General features: G+C 32.9%; 3 protein-coding genes across 7 annotated transcripts; 2 read left to right on the top strand and 1 right to left on the bottom strand.

Moving 5' to 3' along the window:
* Positions 1–441: 441 nt before the first annotated feature.
* On the bottom strand, positions 442–3,707 carry LOC128178853 (uncharacterized). Its single transcript, XM_052846231.1, has 3 exons — positions 3,181–3,707; positions 2,236–2,412; positions 442–1,656 (listed from the first exon to the last, which is right to left on the bottom strand). Exons 1-3 carry the CDS (start codon positions 3,528–3,530, stop codon positions 633–635), a joined length of 1,551 nt encoding a protein of 516 aa, XP_052702191.1. The 5' UTR covers positions 3,531–3,707; the 3' UTR covers positions 442–632.
* Positions 3,708–6,084: 2,377 nt separating this feature from the next.
* LOC128177117 (beta-hexosaminidase subunit beta-like) lies at positions 6,085–18,084 on the top strand. 5 transcript variants are annotated; one of them, XM_052843680.1, is made up of 12 exons: positions 6,086–6,483; positions 7,175–7,287; positions 7,665–7,775; positions 8,080–8,181; positions 8,629–8,734; positions 9,743–9,947; positions 10,203–10,289; positions 10,852–10,924; positions 13,904–14,075; positions 15,760–15,850; positions 16,342–16,446; positions 17,075–18,084. In XM_052843680.1, the coding sequence occupies exons 1-12, from the start codon at positions 6,114–6,116 to the stop codon at positions 17,148–17,150; spliced, it is 1,611 nt and encodes a 536-aa protein (XP_052699640.1). In that variant the 5' UTR covers positions 6,086–6,113; the 3' UTR covers positions 17,151–18,084. The 5 variants fall into 5 exon arrangements, with proteins under 5 accessions (XP_052699641.1, XP_052699640.1, XP_052699638.1 ...); XM_052843678.1 differs by lacking the exon at positions 13,904–14,075 and adding an exon at positions 12,984–13,158; XM_052843677.1 differs by lacking the exon at positions 13,904–14,075 and adding an exon at positions 11,168–11,342.
* A 1,057-nt stretch (positions 18,085–19,141) lies between these two features.
* On the top strand, positions 19,142–22,215 carry LOC128178744 (uncharacterized). The gene is made up of 8 exons (XM_052846052.1): positions 19,142–20,164; positions 20,668–20,742; positions 20,888–20,959; positions 21,071–21,112; positions 21,222–21,305; positions 21,414–21,485; positions 21,590–21,670; positions 21,792–22,215. The coding sequence occupies exons 1-8, from the start codon at positions 20,111–20,113 to the stop codon at positions 21,879–21,881; spliced, it is 570 nt and encodes a 189-aa protein (XP_052702012.1). The 5' UTR covers positions 19,142–20,110; the 3' UTR covers positions 21,882–22,215.
* Positions 22,216–22,246: the final 31 nt, after the last annotated feature.

Here is a 22,246-nt window from a genome sequence, read left to right as displayed (position 1 = left end):
GCTAATATCCATTTTAAAATTTTCAGGCTTAGCTGGAGTACATCAAACAATTTTTTTTTAAAGACGAGACAACCATTGGACTCTATCCATACTTGACCTCAGTTCATAGTATCAGCGGTTAAAAATGCCACATGTATATCATTAATAAGTAAAAGTCAAGTTTAAACCACAGAAATGCTGGTGCCCGTTTGCGATTGTGATAATTGATAACCTATTTGTGGTACATGTATTGGTACATGTACTTATGAGTGCATGTGCTTAAATTAGAACATTGTTTTCCTTTGAAACATCATCCATAATATTTAAAATGCCAATATAGACATTTTATATGTTTTTTCCAAGTCTGCAGAAAAAAATGTTTTTAAAGATGCATGAACTATTTCATAATTTAACTGGACATGATTAAATTGTCCATTTTCTGAAAATACTTCAGTTTTGGCTACAAAATTTTTTCTGTGAAAGAAAAGGTAATGATGGACAAAGAATAAACAAAAAGAATTTGGTTTAATTTAGTAGCAATACTTGCATGTAAACAATGCTAGGAAAGAAAAACACCAAAAATGAAACGATGCCACTTTTTAATGTACATGTAATCACCTTTAAATAAAGATGTATCATTACATAATTATCCATTAAAATTTAGATATGTCAATGGCCGGCAAACCAAACTTTACTGAAGGGTAAACAATTTCTGGCAACATAAAATTATCATAAAACTGAGTAAGTTTACATAAAACTTTCCCCCAGAAATGCTTATCAAATGTAACTTTTTCAATGTGAATGTCATTTTTAGTGCATAAAACAAAGTAGCATTTTGAAATATTCAAGATTCCCATTTGTCCCTGAATCTGGGTATAATAAGAATGCTTTATATTTAAGCAGAGTTCATTATTTTCATTAACTTTTAAACATGTCAACTTCTTTGCCGCAGATGAAATGTCCATGTCCCATGTTGAAGCAGGATTTTTCAGCTCCAGAACAAATTTTTCACCATTTATTAATGCTATACCATCAACTGAAGCTCCTAGAAATGTATAGTGCGAATCAACAGTCAGGCCTTTCTGTTCCACAATCACTTCACATACACCCTCTGCCTCCAACTTTGATTTAAATTTCTCAATCGCATGTTTTTCCTGCCTAAGTCCAAACAGCATTGCATTTGTTGGTTTTATTTTATTGTACAAAAAATATTTCAAAAGTTTTGATGGTTCAGTTGTACTTCTGCGCACGAACACTTTGTGAAAGTCAGATGCAGTAAGTCTGTATTTTCTAGCATTGTGCCATTCTTGCGAGCTTGACTGACCCCTTGTTCTCATTTCAAGTTCAGCTATTCCATTTGGATCCAAATTTAAAGAGTCCTTAAAGAACATGCATGCACTTTTGATGTCAAAAATACTAGCAGGTAGATCAAAATCTAAAAAATGTTTCGCAGTATACACAATTTCTTGTGTATGTAAAGAAGATGCTGTATCAACGGGAATGTTGGGAACTGGTTTGTTATATTTCATGAATCCACATGTTGGATTTGCACCACCAAGAACTTCTATCAACTGCCGTGCAGATTCCTCATCCTTGACTTGATGTACCTGTTGCCGGGGATCATATTTCAATGAAGCCAAAGTCTCCCTCCCCTTTAGCACTTTCCCTGGCTCCTGTCTATAATATAAAAAACCAAAATTATAAATAATATCACCATGATCACAATGAAATAAATTCTTTGCCTTTATATCTACACAAGTGCACAACCGCAGTCCAAACATTTTAATATTGAAATGTAAATAATGCAGGCTTTGTAAATTTAAACATTAATTTACATTTTGTTTCAAATTTTAAAGTATAGTAAACATCAAAGCTTGCTTACAGTGCAGTTCAAGGGACATTCCAATTTGCTTTGTTATAAGCATGATTCACTACTAGTATCATGAGTATGCTCTAGCAATAATTAGTTATTATCAAGACAAAAATTAATTTGGAATAAAAAAAAAAATGAATTCATTTTAATTAAGTGTGTTTGCTATGGCTGTTTTTTTACAGTACTGTATGTTTGAAAGTAATATTCTACTACATTACTTTCACATTTTTCTATAAGTGAATGTAAGCACCACTCTGAGGCGAGTGCTCAATAAATTCCTGTATTTACCTTTCTATGAATTCTGACAATTTCACAGTACATGTATTTATTCATTAAAGTCTACACTATTCAATAGTATTACCCACAGTGACTAATATACATACTTGACTATCCTGATACTGTGAATGGTTTTAGGCTCTGTCTTTCTTTTTGCTGGTTTGTTCCACTGGCACAATTTATCGGTAGAAGACCTGTCTTCTGGTAGATCTTTCAGTCCCTTAGCAATAAAGTCGTCCAATGCAAACAGTAATGCTGCTATGTGACTGCATGCCTCACCCTTTCTACAAAATATATTTTAAAATATTTCAAATATTGGTGAACTTAGTTTAGAGCAATTTTTATATTTGATGAAGGATTGTACTGACATTAAGATATTAAGAGACCATAGGCGACCTAGAGGGGGGGGGGGGGGGGGATCAGAGGCCAGACCTCCCTGCAAAATTCTTTGAATATTTACATTATAAAATTACCAAAAATATGCCTCAGACCCCCCACCCCCCACCCTCTGGCTAACTCAAATAATCGTGAGACCCATATAAAAAATGTTCTTGGTCCGCACATAGGCGACATCACTCCCTATAGATTCTTGCTCCTATGAAGGGTGGAGCCAGGACTGACTAGAGGGGTCTATCTCATAAGCACCATTTTATTTTCTTATATACACATAACACATACACCATCTTATAGCATTCGGATTGGATGTTTCCTTGGAATAGTTATATGATAATATTTGTCTCTCAGTCTGTATGTCAAAGTGGGTTAAGGTTTCAATATTGAATTATAGAATATGGCATATGTATATAATGACTATTGTTAATGTATTTGCTTTGGTCATACACACGATGTTCAACAAATCCTGGATTTATGTATCATATATGCATGCAATGTGTATATTTAATATATTTATTACCTATACCAGGGACGTATATACTAGTATATAGGTCCCTGCCTATACGAGTATTAATGTCAATTTCAATCTTATAAAACGGTTTTTAAAACATTTCATATCGTATGTTTATGTTGAAAACTCATAATTAAATTATCCTTACCCCGCGACACAATCACATGAGCCACCTCGGACATCGCCTTTTAGACTAAGGCAAACGTAGGGTTTGTAGACTCTCTGCGCCATCGAAGCCATCACTTCAGCTCGAACGAGGAAAGAGTTGTCAATCTGTAGTGACAAAATCTTCTGCACATACCCCTCCTCAAAAAACTTGTACGCTTTAAGTGATTTGTAGGCTCTCATGCCCTCTTTGTCAAACGTCTTGTTTCTGTTTTCTGTCAAATAATATTTTAATTTCCCGATATCAAACTCGGGTATGTTAGACAAATTACGCACCCAATCACCCTTTTGGTGTAGGAACCATTCACGCGTAAATCTGTCGGTCTTCTCCATCACTTATATAACGGAAAGATACTCGATAACGTGTGTGGTGTACTGTTACGCCATCTTTGCACCGGTTACCCTTTGCACCCAGTTTGTTTAAGTCACGTCCAATCGCGCGTGACTTCGGGTAAAACGCATCAGTGATGCTGCAATCGCACTCGATATAATGTTTACCCTAAAGTAGAGTATTGAGATTGTAACTTTTATACAGTGACATAATTATTCGATCATACTTAAATGCTTAAAAAAATTTAATCGGGAAGTTCTCTAGCCTCGCTTACTATAAAAGTAAAGTTAAGTTACATGTGTATTCGGAAAACAACAAAACATTGCAAATTATGCTAGTTGATGCATGTTGTAGTTTCGGTTAACATTAACTTATTTCATAATACTGATAGTTCATATCATATGCCAATCATTTCTTTAAACGTATACTTTGTTTCTGTACTGTTTACCGACAACTTTACAATTACAGCGCCTTTGAACTTATGTGTGCATATGGCACGGAATCCCGATCCCGATTCAGATAAACGTGTGCTAGCCTGGTTCCCTGAGCTACCCATTACGCACAGGAACCAGGCTAGCTCATGCGCAGACTGAATTTTCCCCATAGCATCCGGTTTAACCTCGCTTATATATTTACTGCGTGGACCTCAGGGTCCACGCAAAAAGCCGTATACACACAACAGCATGCTTGGGACAAAATAATTTCCAGTATAGGCCTACTAGGGTTTGAGTTTCCGCGAAAGGAACAATCTTTTTAAGATGAAAACGATGAAAATATTGAGGAAGTATATTCTAGTTTTTAATTATGAAACAGGAATTCTTCACAGATGTTTGCAACTACAACTTTATAATTTATACTGTGTAATATTTTACACAAAAATGTCTGATCAAGAAAGATAACCTACCATCAGAATTATTTTTTGAAAACAACAGGAATTGTTTCAATGATCTCCTCTTTTTAGATTTGAAGGAATGACACGAAATTGTGTGTAAGAGTGTGCTTTGGAACGAATTGAAATAATGGTCAAAAAAGTACTTCCCTAGGTGAAACAATCCAATTAAACCATCTACTGTCATATTGAAGGAAATCAAGTGTATATGAATTCAAACAAACAAACAAATAAAAAATAATAGGGCAAATTCAGAATAAGTTAGCAATATCTTTTTAAAAGAATGGCAGACATGCTGTTCTAGAAGCTTATACATGTATAAGTTTAAAAATCAAAGGTCTGTGATTTCATTCTATTAACACAACAGATATAGGTTTCCAAATTAAGCTGCACACCGTTTTTTGCCTACATGTACATCTTGGACCATTCACTGTTCTTGATTGCAAAATTAGGTATGAATGGGTCCTGACTCCATCCTAAAAGTACTTTTATTTAAAGAATAAGTTTATATTGATTTTTATTATTGATTTATTAAAATGGAGTCTAGACCCATAATGGGTCAAATTCGTGATTTTCGCAAAAACGTTTTACTTATTAATAAGTAATAATTGTCAAAGAGCTAAATTCATTCACACGTACTCTAATGTGTCAACGTAGCTCACTGTGATAGGCGGAGGCGCATAATCCATCCTTCTCCATGAAAAGGGTGTTCGAATCGTATACCAGTAGATAGCGTTTTATTTTTAATTCATTTGCTTTTAAGTAAAACATGTTTTGCTTTTTTATTGGATTATTATGAAAAAAAATATCTAATACCATTTATATAATGACAACAATTACGCAATTTTCAAAATCTGTACACACAATGTCGGATAAAAATAGCGCTAGCACAGATCTATATGAGATCATGCTGTAATGCTTAGAAAGCATCAAATAAAACAAAGGAGATAAGTAGCAAGTGCATGTACATGCATTATTGTCATGCGCGGATCTAGAGGGGGGGGGGGGGGTCGGGGGGGTCCCGACCCCCCCTGGAAAATGAAAATTTATTAAATTTACATAGTAAAATTATCGCGAAAATATGCCTCGGACCCCCCCTGGCAAACACAATTATCCTTCGGACCCCCCCCTGGAAAAATTTTCTGGATCCGCGCATGATTGTATATTATGTATTTGTAAGAGAATGCAGTTCGATATTATACATGTACATGTACTGATGCACAGCTTCAAATATAAAGATTTTTTATATGTTCATATGCCATTTCAAAATCCTGGGTACGGGGGGTTTGTCAGGCCTTGTACGCTCATGATTGTCCTTTTAAACAACAATGATTATAGGCCTATTGATTAAACCATAAAAGCATCAAGGATTTTTTTTTTTGCTTGTCAAGATTTTTTGGATGAGTCTGCCCCCCCCCCCCCCCCACTTTCAAAAACGATGCTACGTGCCTGCTTTAAACAACAATGATTATAGGCCTATTGATTAAACCATAAAAGCATCAAGGATTGAGACGCCTTAAGTATTCAATGATCCATAGCCTTAATATTTCTTCTGATAAAATTTGATTTTTTAAACATGTATATAAAGCCCATACAGAATCCACCCAACCTGTAGCTCGAATGATACAAGGATCGACTGATTATCTCACCAATCGATGTCATGTGACGCGAAACTACTCATGTGACCAATCTCAACATGGCGCGGACATTCGCCCTCTATCATTTTGCTTGCATTGTTGGATTGGTTTTCAGCAATGGGGAGTACCGAGAGAGGGAAACTGTGTCGGTCACAGCATCTAATGGCATGCCATGGCCCATGCCTCAGCAGTATTCTTCTACAAGCGACACGTTTACCATCAATCGGAATGCATTTAAATTCAGAGCCACGGGACAGAGCTGCGATATTTTGTCATCCGCTTTCTTCCGCTATCAGACAATAATTTTTGGATTCAGAGAGGAGGTTCTCAAGTTTCATCCCAAGTTTAAAGCGGGCTCACTAACAGAGTTGGATGTCAATGTCAAAAACAAGTGTGATCGGTACCCTTACCTTGGAATGGATGAGTCATGTAAGTTTATGAACTGACAATACATTTACTATACTCTGTCCCAAGTACTGCTTTCACAACTTTTTGCGTAATATCTTATAATCATAAATATATTTGGGCCCAAACTACATGCATTCACTAGAATGCAAATAATCTGGATCATGAAACGCCCTTTCTACTGCTTAAGGTTTCAATACACAACCCAAAATAGAAAATCAACAGTGATTTTGCAATGCAAACAACATTAATTATCCCAGGTGATAACATTAAAAAAAATGATGCAAGGATTCCTGAGTACTTCCAAATGGAGATAAGATGTAAATATTTCCCACTTTGAATCTCTGTAGGACATTTGTTTTTGTTCATTTGAAATTTTCTTGGGATGAACAGACAATGTATTAATGAAGAAAATTTGGAGTTTTTTCCCTTTTATCGATTTGAATTGTGCTTCATTGATAGTTATGTTTATTTTTATTAAAAATCATTATTAAGTGACAGAAGCAGTAACTTGGGACAGACATAATATACCTATAACTGGGTTCTTGAAAAATTATATTTATTTTGTAAAAGTCCTATTTGCAAACATATTACATTTTATTTACTTGTAAGTTTGGATGCAATAAAGCATTACAAAGATATCACTTGTAAATAATGATATTTTCAAAATTTTATTGAACTGTTACATAGCAACTGATTTAATGGATTTTAACAGATAACCTGACCATTAGTTCATCTGGAGCTACTCTCAACTCTAACAGTGTCTGGGGTGCCTTGCGGGGCATAGAAACATTCAGTCAGCTTGTTTTGCAACAAAGTAAAGATATGGTATGAACTTAAGATATTTAACTTTTAATTTAATTCTTTAACAACACATATTTTCTTTTTTTCCCGACTATTCAGCTTAATTTCTTTTACTGTCAGTTTTTTCCTGTAATGAGGCTGTTCTAGCTACAAAGTGTAACTTTGATTATTTTAAAATCAAATAATGGAAACTGTATGAATTATATTTATGTCAAGTATGGTTGTCAAAATATAGATGTGTGCAGATAGCATGCCGATGATTTCATATCAATAAATTCTCCACTACTTAGATTAAAAACTTTTAAGCAGAGGAATGTGCACATGTATCAAATGAAGGGATAATATACATTGTACAATGATATAAATTGTATACTACTCTGTTGCTTTACTTTATTTTGTAGTTCACAGTGAATGGTACAACAATAGTTGACTACCCTCGTTTCCAGCACAGAGGACTTCTATTGGACACATCCAGACATTTCCTGGATGTTTCCATCATCAAACAAAACCTGGTAAACTATTATAGAAGTAGGGGAAGTAAAACAAAGCAGATCAAGAAAAATTATACAGAATTACAAAATTGAAAAAATGTTAGAAGAACATACTTGCAGTCATGTATTGTTTCAATTTTTTGTAAAAATGGCAAACAATAAAATATAATGCAATAATTTAATAGGCATTAACAGTTAAACAATTTTCATTTGCTTTGTGACTATTGAAAAACTATATTTAGTTGTAGATATTTAGTGAATCTTAATTTATATCTTAATATCTTAAAACTACATGTACATGTATAGATAATCCTTATTTTTTCAGCTTGCCATGTCTCAGAGTAAATTCAATGTCTTCCACTGGCACATTGTTGACGATCAGTCCTTCCCCTACACTAGTAACAACTTCCCTGATATGGCAACTATGGTAAATATTTAATAATGTGAAGTTTTGTATCAGTGATGTAATATTAAAAAAAACGACCTGTGAGAACAGATTGTGAGTCTTTGGTTTGCATGTGAATGAACTGTATTTAGAAGTCACAAGGGGAATTTACATACCAGGTATACTTGTTTACCAAATTTGTTTTTTTACTTCAAAGATGTAATTAAAAACATAAAAAATTGTACCTATATTTACAGAGCATGAATTCACCTGTAATGTTATCATAAGCATCATTTTATTGCCAAACAAAATCAGTGATTTTAAAATTACTGGTATGCCTTTTCTTGCAAATTAATGAATGGTCTAGAATTTCTTTCTGACATATTGCTTAAGATTTCAAAACTGTATTTCCTAAAATACCAGTACTAATTGTGTTTGTGAAGTTCTATTTACATGTAACATGTATGAACTATCTTTTAATATTTTCAGGGAGCATATGATTCTAAACATATATACACTCAGGACCAAATAGCAGAAATCATAGAATTTGCCAGAATTCTTGGAATAAGAGTTATTCCAGAATTTGATTCACCAGGTATAGTTACACATTTTTCTTGGCGATGATAAAATTATAGCTGATGTAGTTTTGCTGCTGCACTATTCATATAAAATTTTAACATGTATTTAATGTCAATAAAAGGTCACTCTTATGTGATTATATATTGGATGTTCTTTCAAGCGGATTCAAAAAATTTAATCTTAATTATGACAGACTGACATCCTCATTTAATTCATATGGAATACTGAATTGATGAATCTAAAATCCTATATATTTATATGCCCCCCTTCGAAGAAGGGAGGGCATATTGCTTTGCTACTGTCTGTCTGTCGGTTGGTCTGTCAGTCAGTCCACCAACAGTGTCCGTTCATTTTCTTCGCAGAGGATACACATATTGAAATGAAATTTGGTAAACAGGTTTATCATAATATTATCTAGGTCATGTTTGATTTGGGGTACAATCGAGCAATTTTCAACAGAGTTATGCCCCTTGGACATAGAAAAGTTCCAATTATTTCTAGTTTACGTTCATTTTCTTTGCAAAAGATGCACGTACGGAAATGAATTTAGTATACAGGTTTATCATAATAATATCTAGGTCAAGTTCGATTTTGGGTTCTATCGAGCAATTTTCGACAGAGTTAAGCCCTTTGGACATAGAAAAATTCCAATTATTTGCAGTTTCGGTTCATTTTCTTCGTAGAGGATGCATGAAATGAAATTTAGTAAACAGGTTTTTCATACTAATATCTAGGTCAAGTTCAATTTTGCTTATGATCAATCAATTTTCGACAGAGTTAAGCCCCTTGGACGTAGAAAAATTTCAATTATCTATAGCTTCTGTTCATTTTCTTCACAGATGTTTCCAAGTGAGGGGGGCATAAGTGTTTTACAAATATCTCTTGTTAATTATATGTAAAACCATTGAAGTGGAAATATTCTAAATGCTTTCAACCCATGCAAAACTACAGACATATTTATATAATGCTTACATGTACATAAATGAATTCACAGTTGTTTATTTCTCTGTATTGATATATATAGGCCACTCTCAGTCTTGGGGCAAGTCCATTAAAGACCTCCTTACAAGGTGTTACTCCAGTGGTAAGCCTAATGGTCAGTACGGACCCATAGACCCGTCTCTGGAGACCTCCTATGGATTTCTCTCCAAATTCTTTACTGAGATCGCCAAAGTGTTTCCCGATCACTACGTTCACCTGGGAGGTGATGAAGTCAACTTTGACTGTTGGTGAGTACTCAGCAGATATTTACCTCTGCTACATTTTTTACATGTATAAACTAAAATTTCCCAGAAAATTTGCATAAATGTGTATGATATTTTTTTATTTGTAAATATTATGCAAAAAAGTAATTAATTATATTTACATTAATGTGTAACTGTTGCCAGTCATTTAAGAAATTATGAATTCTTCCTAATTGTTGTCTTTTGTGCACTAAAGTTTGATCACATAATGAAATAAACTATTGAATATTATTTTAAAAGGAAAAGTAATCCAAACATTACTGCTTTTATGAAACAAAAGGACTTTGGAACTGATTATGCAAAATTGGAGGAATATTACATGCAAAGGTAAAATTACAAAAAATACTTTATTTGTGCTGCTTGTATTGAATGCATGCATTATATATTGTATACAGGGAAATATTTGTCCTCGTTTTATTTGCTCCCTTTCGCCCTCGGGTGAATTTAAGACTGAGGGATTTCCAATGTCTCATATTAGAACCATTTTAACAAGAGCTTGGAATTTGGGTAGTTGTGTCAAACAGCATTGTGAGGTAGGCCTGTCTATTTCATTGCAGGCCATTCAGCTATGGCTCTTTGAAATCAACAGAATTTGTTTGGCTTTTGAGTTAAGACTATGCAATCAGTGTATATTTCAATTAAAACCAGCATCATTTTGAACTTGTTTTGAGACAAGAAATAAAGTTACATCCTTATGAAAGTCCAAGGCCTTGTTAAAATGATTCTATCTCTCTTTAAAAACACAACAGTGTTTTAGCAAATTCTTGATGGGTGAAACTATATGCATGTGAAGAGTTGTGAAAATTTCATGTGGCAAAAAATACCATGTACTAAACAGTACGTTCTCAATCACAAATTACATTTATATACTTTTGAATCTGTTTTGCAGACTGTTAGATATTGTGAGTGGGGTCAAGAAAGGTTACATGATCTGGCAGGAGGTAGTGGACAATGGAGCCAAGGTGAGTTTTAAATCAAATACAATCTATTTTTGACCTAAATGGTGTACAGGAAAACTTTTCTGAAACAGTGTACTGAAATTTTTTTTATTTTATTTAAAGATTTTAAACTCTTCGATCAATTAAGATGCCTTAATGAAAAAAAAAACAATTTTTTAAAATTGTATAACAAAACTGCATGTTTATTTATTTTTCGCTATATTTTATTATGTATTTATATATTCAATACATTGCATAATATAACAGATATCGAAGGAAGCCATTGTAGAGATATATAGAAATCAGGGTTACATGTTTGATGTTTACCTGACTACTCAGAAAGGGTACAGGACAGTACTTCAAGCATGCTGGTATTTAGACCTAATCAAATATGGAGTACAATGGCAGGCTTTTTATGCTTGTGACCCGGGAAACTTCAATGGTATGGATTTATATAGTGGATTGGAATTCACTGGGTGTATTCATCTTAAATACATGTAGTTCTCCTTCCTTACTATTGTATCTAACACTAGTTGCTCATAATTTACATATCTAAACTGTTTTATGATAACATCAACTGAATTAATCATTTTTGACACATTGATTATCAATAGAATTTTTTTTTAATTAAAAAAAATCATTCATTTAGTGCAGTATATAATCAATAAATAATTTACATTTATCTTTCTCTATAAACGTCACTGATAGGACATCAACAGAAAATTTGTGGAAGTTCATTTGTCCTAAATTTTTCAAGGCTAAAATAACAGAATTTCATCTCATTTAGGTATGCATTACATGTACTTTGTTCCCAAGTAGTTCTCACAATTTATCTCCATCGCTCCCATCATAATCTGTACCAGACACCTGTTTATTCTGTGTGCACTGGCACTGTTGTCTTCAGTTTGAATCTCACTGGATAATGAATTGCCTTTGACAACCTTTTAACAGTGCAGAGCTGTGCAGGATTTGCTAATTTATAAGCATTAAGCCTTGTTCAGTTGGAAAAATTTTCAAAAACACATTGACTCTAAATACCAACATGGTTGAGATACGAACCTAATGTGTACTGTAAATTCCTAATTAGAGGAATTATTATGTGTAAAATTGCTATTAAATATCTCTTGCAAATTTTAAATCTCACCTTTTTTCTGACAGTTGTTGACTTTTTGAGATCACAACAAAAGTTTGGGGCTCATGATTTTAAAATTAGCGATATGATTCAAAACTGCAGTATGGGAGAATTAAGTTCTCACGGGGTAAAATAAGGAATCTACAGTACTGAATGTTAAGATTGTAAGATTTCTTGCTGAAAAAGTTTATAAAAGGAATAGACTGAAAATCATCTGGATACAGTTATCCATGGTTAGTTCTTGCTCAAAAAGTTTATAAAAGGAATAAACTGAAAATCATCTAGATACAGTGTTTAGGGGTTATTAAAACAAAGAACTATATATGATAAGAGTTAAATTTGGCCCCCATAATTCGCCATTTTTAAAGTGTTTCGGGTACAATAAAATGTTTACTAATTTTTTAGAAGAGTTGATATAAAATATATTTTTCATCTATTTATTTGATTTATTTGCACACACTGGCAGTAAATGACGTCAGAAGTGACGCCATTTCTATAATTTAATCAAAATCAGCCAAAAATTGACATTTTTCTTATCTATTTACGAATGGGAAATATAGAGCGCATGCTTGAACAAGGAAAATTTTTTTGTCACTTATTAGTCTTGGCTAGGTACATCTCTGATTAAAATATTTTATTTGTTCAAGAATGCGCTCTATGTTTTCGGAAGGAAAAACTGCTTGAAAACAAGCTGTTTTACGCTAAAAATGCAAAAATGGCGGGAAAAGGTTGTCTTTACAATATCATATTTCTAAATTGTGGGCACTTAAATCAAAATGAATATTATGTAAACATATCACATATATATCTGTACTAAGAAAACAAAGAATGATAGTAAAATGATGATGTTCATTTTAGGGGGCCATTTTAGGCCCTTATCATATATAGTCCTTTCTGAACTAACGATATGTTTAGGCATCCATCTAATTATTTAAATGTATATGCAAACAGATTTCGAAGGAGACGATTGTAGAGATTTATAAGAGCGAGGCATACCTGTATCATGTATTTTTGACAACCTTGAAAGGATACAGAACAGTACTTCAAGCATGCTGGTATTTAGACTTAATCAAATATGGAGTCCAGTGGCCGGCTTTTTATTCCTGTGACCCCCATGATTTTTTTGGTAAAAATTCAACATTTTTATTTCACTTTATAAACTTTAAAAAGCATGACTTAATAAATAAGGCTGATTAATTGCTTCTCTGGATTGGGAATATTGATCTTTCATATGCTGGAAATTGGGTACTAGTGCAAATTAATTCATAGACAATGCCACTGCATAACAGATACTAAATGATGAAACTTGCCTTTGTTATACATTGAACTGATTATCTTGACAAAATGACATGTTCAAGACTGCATGAATTGTGTACATGGTGTCATAAAGTTGTCACACTGTGTCTTCTGTCACCAGTATCACTCTTCCATTTTCATTTCAGCCAAATTTTTACAGTAATTTTTACTCATTAGTAGTTTAATATAAGTAAACTGCAGTGGCCAACATTCAGACAATAAATGTATATCATACCATTGAAGTTTCTATACCTACATGTTTTTTATTTGAAAAACAAATTGGATCAAAAATGAAAAAGAAATCCTTTTGTAGTTTGATTTTGAATAACTTCAAATTCAAAATAGCAAAGCAACAATGATGTGACCTCAACACACTAAGAGTATATGTATATGTAAGACTGGGTTGTTCTAAACACAGTAAGATCCTGTATTTTGGTTCTATTGTTTCCATGTTGGATATCAGTTAACAGCTAGGCCTAATGCAAATATCCAATTTTTCTGAGAGATGTTGTTTATCATAATCAAAGACCAGGGTATACAACTGGCATTACACTGATGGATATATCTTTCTAAAGGTGAATCCAGATACGATCGTTGAAGTTTGGAAGAGTGGATTCCACATAGAATTGAGCATAATTACATTCCGTGGCTACAAAACTCTCTTGTCCTCGTGTTGGTATCTTAGTGACATCTCCTATGGAATAGACTGGCCGAAATATTATAATTGTGATCCACACAACTTTATTGGTACTTATTTAGTACATGTACTTTTGCTCTTGTTGTTGGCTTGCTGCTTTTATAATGCATGTTGTTTTGCATCTGTTGAATGGTAGACTGTAGGTGTTATCTGATGAATAACCTGAAATTCTTTACTACATAGACATCAAACTTGAACAATAAGTACCATAGGTCAAAGGTCAAATGACTCGGTATATTGACATATAGACAAATTGATGTCCACTTCATATATTGGGAATCTTATGCTAGACAGACACCAAACTTGGTGCGATCGTATCCATACAAAGTATAATGATGTGGCTTTGGTTCAAGGTCATTTGGTCAAAAGTTTATGGTTAAACTATACTGGACTTAAGAGGATTAATTTTGAAGTCACAAGGTCAAACCACTGACGAACGAAGGTATTGTTCACTGAGAACCCATTTGTGTTTCCTTTGTACTTTGAAAAAAAAAAGCTGATCTTATTAAATATTGTCACATGGAGAACACTTATGATAATTTCCAATACATTTCTTGTTGACTATTTGTAGTTTATGATGCTAATTAGCTTGGTTAAGTGGTGCTTGCTTCTAGCCCTGCATGTTTTTAATGTGTGGAAATTGAATAGGGTGAATAGTTCCATGAGTAAAAAAATAAAAACATATTTGTTTACATGTAGGGATGTTATTGTAACGATATGTACCGGTATATCTTACCATTGAAGTCATTAACCAGGAGAGCATATAAACGAAATATCTACCCCAGTATGCTTGTTATGGATTGTATATATACTGTAGTGGCAGAAATATTCGTTGAGGATTTAATTTTCATTGGCAGTATATATCAACGAAATTAAATCCATGAGGAATTTTTCACCCAAGTATTAATGAATGCAAAGAGATTACGTAAGAAAGTTTATTTGGTTTAAAAACAATGAAATTTTGACCCAACGAAAATATGTGCTTCTATGTACAGTAATTACATGCTACTTTTGGTATTGGTAATTAAGCATTTTCATCTAAATACCAGCAAGCTTGAGTTCATTACAAACATAGTTACATATCAATTCAAATACATTTTCTTTTGTGTTCTTATGAATTCTAAAAGGTTAGGCCAGACACAGTCGTTGAGGTTTGGAAGGGAGGCTATCAAAACGAGATGAGCAAAATTACTTCCCTTGGCTATAAAACTCTCTTGTCTTCCTGTTGGTATCTTAACTACATTTCCTACGGATCAGACTGGCCAAAATATTACAATTGTGAGCCCTATAACTTCAATGGTATGATATATCTAGATGGATGGTATGAATTTATAAATGCTGAATAATTTTATTCATTTACATCCAATGGTAATATTTAAATTTGTACCGTTATTACTGTCAGGTCCTTAAAAAAGCATGTCTATAAAATATTTTTTTTTGTTAAAATTATATGTTGCTTATCATTTGTCTGCCATTAATGTATACCTTTAAATCTATATGGAAATCTTTTTATTAACATTATGTATTTTAACACAGTTTTCATTGCTAAAAGTTTTTTGTTATCATATTTATATTAATTTATCATAAATCTTTGACATTAAAATAGACAAGTATAGTAATAATTTAGAAATATTATTAGATGTTCTTCAAATGATATTTTTTTACCCGGTATATGAATTGGTTTGTTTTTCTGACAATAGTATGAGCTACATTATTTTGACCTTAACCCTTTAGGTACTGCTGAGCAAAAGAAGCTTGTGATTGGAGGAGAGACCTGTATGTGGGGCGAGTATGTGGACAACACTAACGTCCTCTCCAGGACGTGGTGAGTCAGATTTATTGATACTCATAAACACAGAGGTATAGCTCCACAGCAATATCACATGAATATAGAAAGTGAAACTGTAAAATGTACTTTGTATTACTGTATAATTTTATCTTATCATATACCCTAGCTAGAAGATTGTCTTTAATCAGTGTATATCATTTTTAAACTTATAAATTACTTTTTATTTGTATTAATTAGAATTCTAAAATAGATTATTTCATTATTTCCAACACCAGTGATTCGTCTGTTATCATTTCTACCAGATATGTAGTGGTGTAGTGCTTCATACTAAATAGGATCTAATATAAATAAAGTGATTGTTGCTTTAAAAAATCTTTGTACTTAGTAAATTAGTAAATGTTTCAAGACATATGATCATAATTGCAGTGTTAAAAATAGATAAATGTCTCTCTGGTCAGATTATGAACACTCTGTGTAATGGGTAGACAATACTGTGTATGTACAAGTCTCTATGTTGTAATTTTTAGGCCACGGGCCTCTGTGGTAGCTGAGCGTTTGTGGAGTGCCCAGAATGTAAAGGATGCCACCGCTGCAGCACCAAGACTGGAGGAACACCGCTGTAGAATGATCAAGTAAGGAGCCACTCTTGTCTAGTCACAGATGTACTGTGCAGTCATTTTATTTTGTGGGGACCAAATTTTTGTGAAATTTCAATAAGTTAGTATTGTGCTCATATTAAATAACATGTTTCATACATGTACTTTGTTTTAGTGATAAATTCATAGGAGAGGAGGATGATCTGCAAAAATTATCTCACCTCAAATTATTATTACTCTAAAGTACAATTCAAAGTACATGTACATGTATGTCTCAAAATGATCAGAGTACATATACCAGTAAATATAGAAGTACTGTAAATTCCTTATATTACGTGAGTACTTAATTTCGCGATTCTGCTGGTTTGTATCAAATCGCGAGAATATAAAATCGCGAATGTTGAACTTTTCTTCTTATTTCTTCTAGTTTTCAACTCTCAGAAAATATTAATGGCAAGATTTTAAATTCCGCGAAGGATGCTCCTCGCGATTTTACGCGGATATTAATTCCTCGCGTTTAATTAGGAATTTACAGTACATGTACATGCATGCTGTATTTGAATTCAGACTCACTTATTGGGGGTTATGAATCTATTACTTTCATCCCAAATGATTATGGCATTTTTGGTTTACATGTACATGTGTGTGATATTTTTGTTTCCAGGAGGGGTTTCCCTGCTGAGGCAGTGAATGGACCAGGCTATTGTTCCCAGGAGTACTCTATACATGAACCTGTGTAAATACTAGAGAGAGAATGGAACCTAAGAGGACACAGTTTACCTGTCTGTTGACAAGAAAGACGCATTTATACATGAATACTTAATAAAGGGAGTTTGTCAGTTCTGATATATACACATACGTAAATTTAGTTTCTTTTTTTTTTAAGTGTTTACTCTCCTTTTCTCAGTTTCTTGGACAGCTTTGATGAGTTCAAATTATTATTGATGTCCATCTGAACTTAAATTTGTCAAGATACCCTGTGAAGAACACCAAATTATGTGTTTAAATAATATACATATATATAGTCATTATAGAGATTACTTTATGTATTTGTAAATATATACTTCTCAATGTATTGATGTAATATTCTGTGATTTTTTTTACTGTGATTTTCATGTATTCATATTCTCATTTACCGGATATTTAACAAATCCTGCAAAAAAGGGCCTGTTGTCACTCATTTTTGTTCATGTTTACCATAGTCGCTGAAAGAGTGAAAGAACATTTTTTTTTCTTGAAAAGGTGTTTAGCGTGAAATATTTATATCTTTTTAATGCATTTACTTGCTTCTACATGTACACGCAATCAGAATTTCTTACTGCCTATCAGAATTAGTTGCTTTAAGCTTGTAGATATAAATAACTGCACAGTTTGACCTATTATTTTTTTTATTTTTAAAACCTTGCATGCTTTGTATATTAAAATTGCGTAAATTGTGTGAATTTTCTTTAAACATTCCATTCAGTATGATTTTTCTCTATCTGGAATTATATATGCTAGTAGAAGAGAAAATCCAAGATTTTATTCCATTACTAAGACATGGTTTGAAAAAAGCTTTATTTGCATTTTGTCAACTACTCTTAACTATTTGAGAGATGTTTCATTGAAATTGTGTTTAAACATTTTTTGTTTCTGAATAGTGCTAATAAATTGAAAGTTCTTTATACACATGCACATCAAATTTGTTTTTATTGATTGAAAACAAAGACATGAATGATAATGTGTATACATGTATCTGTATATTTAGGTACATGCATATTGTTTGTACCGGTACATTGATTTAAGGTCAAGATCTAGTATTGAATATGTTTTGAGATTGTAGTTTTGGTGCTATAGGCCCTATCCATTATATGATGTCATAATTTTAAGGTCACCTGAATCACTCAGGGTAGGGAAAAGTAAGCTGGATGCCTATATTCAATTGACATCAATTAAAACAAGAGGTCAAAAACATGTTTAATATTACCTTCTTTTTTTTTGATAGAGAGAGAAAACAGAGGGGGAGAGAGAGACTAGGAATGGTACAGATGTATTTTATCAGTCAAAAATAGACAAAACTCCTGGCCAATATATTGTAACTTATTATCTTCAAGAATGAATTTAAGTTCTAAGTTATACGATTATAACATAACTTGGGGCAGTTTACGCTTTATAAACCGCGTATTCCTTATAATTTAATTTTCTACAACTTAAAGTACAAAATATGGCCCTTTACTTAAAGAAATGACATTAAATTGTACAGAATTTAAATTTAACGTCAAGCGGATTAAAACGCTAATTTATTTAAATTTGGGATGGAAAATATTAATAGTCTGAACTATTATTTAATATTGATTTTGATACAATATGAAGTTTAACACATGTAGTTGTGGTAGAGTCAGGTATATGCCATTCCTACTAGCTCTAGCTAGTGGGTTAACCCTTTAGTTCGATCGGTAGAGTGCTGGACTGGCGTGCCATAGGACGCGGGTTCAAACCCCTGCAGAGGCAATAAGTGTCTCTGTTACATAGTGGCTTTAAAAAGTAATATCAAATTTAAAGTTTTAAAAAACCTTAACAACAGGTGTTAAGATTATTACAAACTTTTGGAGTAATCACATTATCATGATATTATTATTATTATTTTTTTTTTAAATGTATATGCCCCCTGAGGGCCCTTGATTGGTGAATAAATAAATAAATATAACGCAAATACAAAAATATTATTTATGTCATCTTTCCAAAACTTTGCATGCAACTAGACATACATTTAATGTCTCATGTAAAAGTAAAAAAAGTAGGGGTCACATCTCAAAAATTTGAGATATAGCATGAAATAAGCTAATTTTAGGCCAAAATTGTAGTTAATTTTTTCTTAACTTCTATGAAATAAAAGCTAAATATGCCAAAATATATCGATAAAAATATCAAAATATTGTTCAAATATGTTTTTCAGAACATCTTGAATATATCGTAATACACAAACTATCTAGAAGTTTGGTCTGCGCTGAAAACTGTGAAGCTAAAGTAACAGTATTCTAAAACTATTGAGTTATAAAAATTGTTCATTTTCTTTTTGAAAACCTTCCGTCACAAAACATACTCCCTTACTAAACCCTGTAAAAATGTAATTTTATTTAAACAATTTTATTCATAAAATTTGGCATTGTAAAATATAAATATACATGTACTACTAGAATTAATATGTGATGCAGAATTTTCAGATTAGAGGTGACCCCAAAATGGCTAAAACCTAAGGAGCGAGACTCTTTAAGCTAAGACTACGTAAACGCCATCGGTACATTCATGTATTTCGCTTGAAACCGCGTCATTTTTAACCTTTTTTGACGCAGGGAATAGATAGCTACGCCCTGCTGGAAGTTCAAGGTCTTGTTAAAATGGTTCTAAATACGTGGAACGTAAAAATATCGGTGAAGATCTACTTTTTCTTCACAACATTATTTCGTCACAACGCTATGTCGTCACATTCGTATGTCGTCGCAGAGTTAATCGAGTGACGTCATAATTGGAATTGCAGCTTCACAACGTAAGAAAGCACAGTTCAAACTGAAGGTACGTTTTTGGTTAGCAAAGCTCAAAAGAGCATCATACTGAATGTATTACAGTACAAATAAGATTTGGGTATGCCTTTTAAAAAAAAAATAGTTCTTATTTATTCTTTTCAAAGAAACACAAGTTTGTTATGGAAAAGGAATAGAGAATGGAGCAAGACGATAAAGATATTTTGCGAAGACTGAATTCGGACAAGTTGATGGTATGCTCATGATTATATTTATGTGCAACAAAATTTGGTTAATCATTAGCTTATTGAATACCTTGATGTTAGAATAGTGTATCATTAATGGCACATTTTACTATCATAATGTGTTTTGTCATATACACGTATTACATGTATACTGCAGTACATGTATTTCTTTACATGAGACTCCAACTTTTTTTCAAAATCATTAGAGCTTCTGTGCTGTTTCATGAGGCCTATATTTTACCTATCAAATCATATCATGCTCGCATCTATGTGATTTACCAGTTTACACACCATGTATTTCTGACGTGATTCGAGTTTATGGATAAAGATGTATTTGTCTACAGAAAAGCTGACAGTGTATGGAAGGATACTTGATGAATCTTTTGAACTTATTCGTCTGAACAGTTTTAATGCTATCCGTGTATTTACCATGGAAACCTAATAAATTATGTGTCAAACCAGTGAGTGAATGAATTTTACTACATAATATTTTATATTCTTTACTGTTACAGTCCCCCACGCCTGAAATGTTTCGAGAGTTACCCCTCTCTTACATTGGCGAACGGGCCGAGAGATACCACAGAATCGTGAGTCTACTGATACATACTAAAGAATTAAAAAATTCTTAGTTTATTTGTTCTTTGCTAAGGGATATCCAAATCACCAGCCTCGGTTTATATGAGTTTCACTGTACTGACGAAGTTCCTTGCTATTTTTTTTTCATCGTTTTAGATGATGGCGAAAACTAGGACTCAACTGCTACTTATGGACCATTTATGTCAACGAAGAGGCATCAATTTACAGGTAATTGTGCCATTCTTTTCTTATTTTTACCCCATTCCGCAAATTATTTGAGATGGCAACATTTTTAAATTAAATTGATTATAATATTTCTATGATTTATATTTTCAACAGAAAACCCTGGAAATACAGCGTTGGGAGAGAACTCCTGAATCGGTAAAACTATTTTGATAAAAAAAAAAAATTCCAGAATCAGTGCATGTAGTTGTTTGACGAACGGTACATTTAATATAATTACTGTAATACTACATATTTGATTTTGCAGGATTTGGGACCCCTTGTCGGCCTAAAACACGAGGCCGAAGACGATCTAGAGAGGATCAAGTTAAGGATCATCAAGGCCCCAAAGGTTCATATTTTTCATTCTTATATGATATTAAAATTAAATTGAAACGGATAATAGTGAGACCGAGTCATGATTACAACATACCATAACATTTGTTTTACCCTCATACAGACAAGAAGCTCGGAACATTATGCCGATGACCGCGTGGCGTCCTTTTACAGACTGGACGCAGACGATACGCAGGTAACACAATCAAACGAGACATAAAAATAAATGAATAAACAATGAAAATGACAAAAACACCTCTATCTAGAATGTAAAATGTTAATCTTTTTTTTTTCATAAAGGACAACCTGCAAGAAGATGGTTGTTGTGAAATGTTCGGAGCGTCACAAAAAGATGGGAACGGAATAATGGAGGACGGCAAGGTATATACTGTCCTAAGTCTTAAGTGTTAAAACAGTATCATTTTCCTGAAATTGAATACGCTGTATGCATGCAATAGATATGTAAGTTTATAAATATTGTTTCCTTTACTTTGCTATACAGAAACCACAAAAAGAAAGAAAATCGTGGAAGAAACGATTGCTGAAATTGTTTAGCTGGTGCAGTGGGTCAGCAGAGAGAAGCAAGAACTAGACCATCACTTCAACATACTTAAATATATATATTTTTTTTAATTGAAAAGTTTCATATATAACTTATGTTTAAGTGCCAAAGTGTTTTCAACAATTAATAAATTTATATATTTGTTTGAAAACATGTCGCTCTTTTATTTCTATGTATGTTCATGCACAGAACCCTACTAAATTGCATGACTGTATAATATGTATGGTATCATGCCAGGCAAACAATTTAATTTCACAGCATCTTATGACACTAGGCTCAGAATGAGTTGTAACCATTTAAACAATAAAATGCTTTCTTTGGTGATTCATGCAATTATGAAGGTAGCAGCCTGGCTTTGCGGAAAAATACATAACCCGCATTTGCGATTTTCCCCA

This window comes from Crassostrea angulata, chromosome 3 (assembly GCF_025612915.1).
Source record: "Crassostrea angulata isolate pt1a10 chromosome 3, ASM2561291v2, whole genome shotgun sequence".
Taxonomy (NCBI): domain Eukaryota; kingdom Metazoa; phylum Mollusca; class Bivalvia; order Ostreida; family Ostreidae; genus Magallana; species Magallana angulata.
This window is presented reverse-complemented; position numbering and strand designations above follow the sequence as displayed.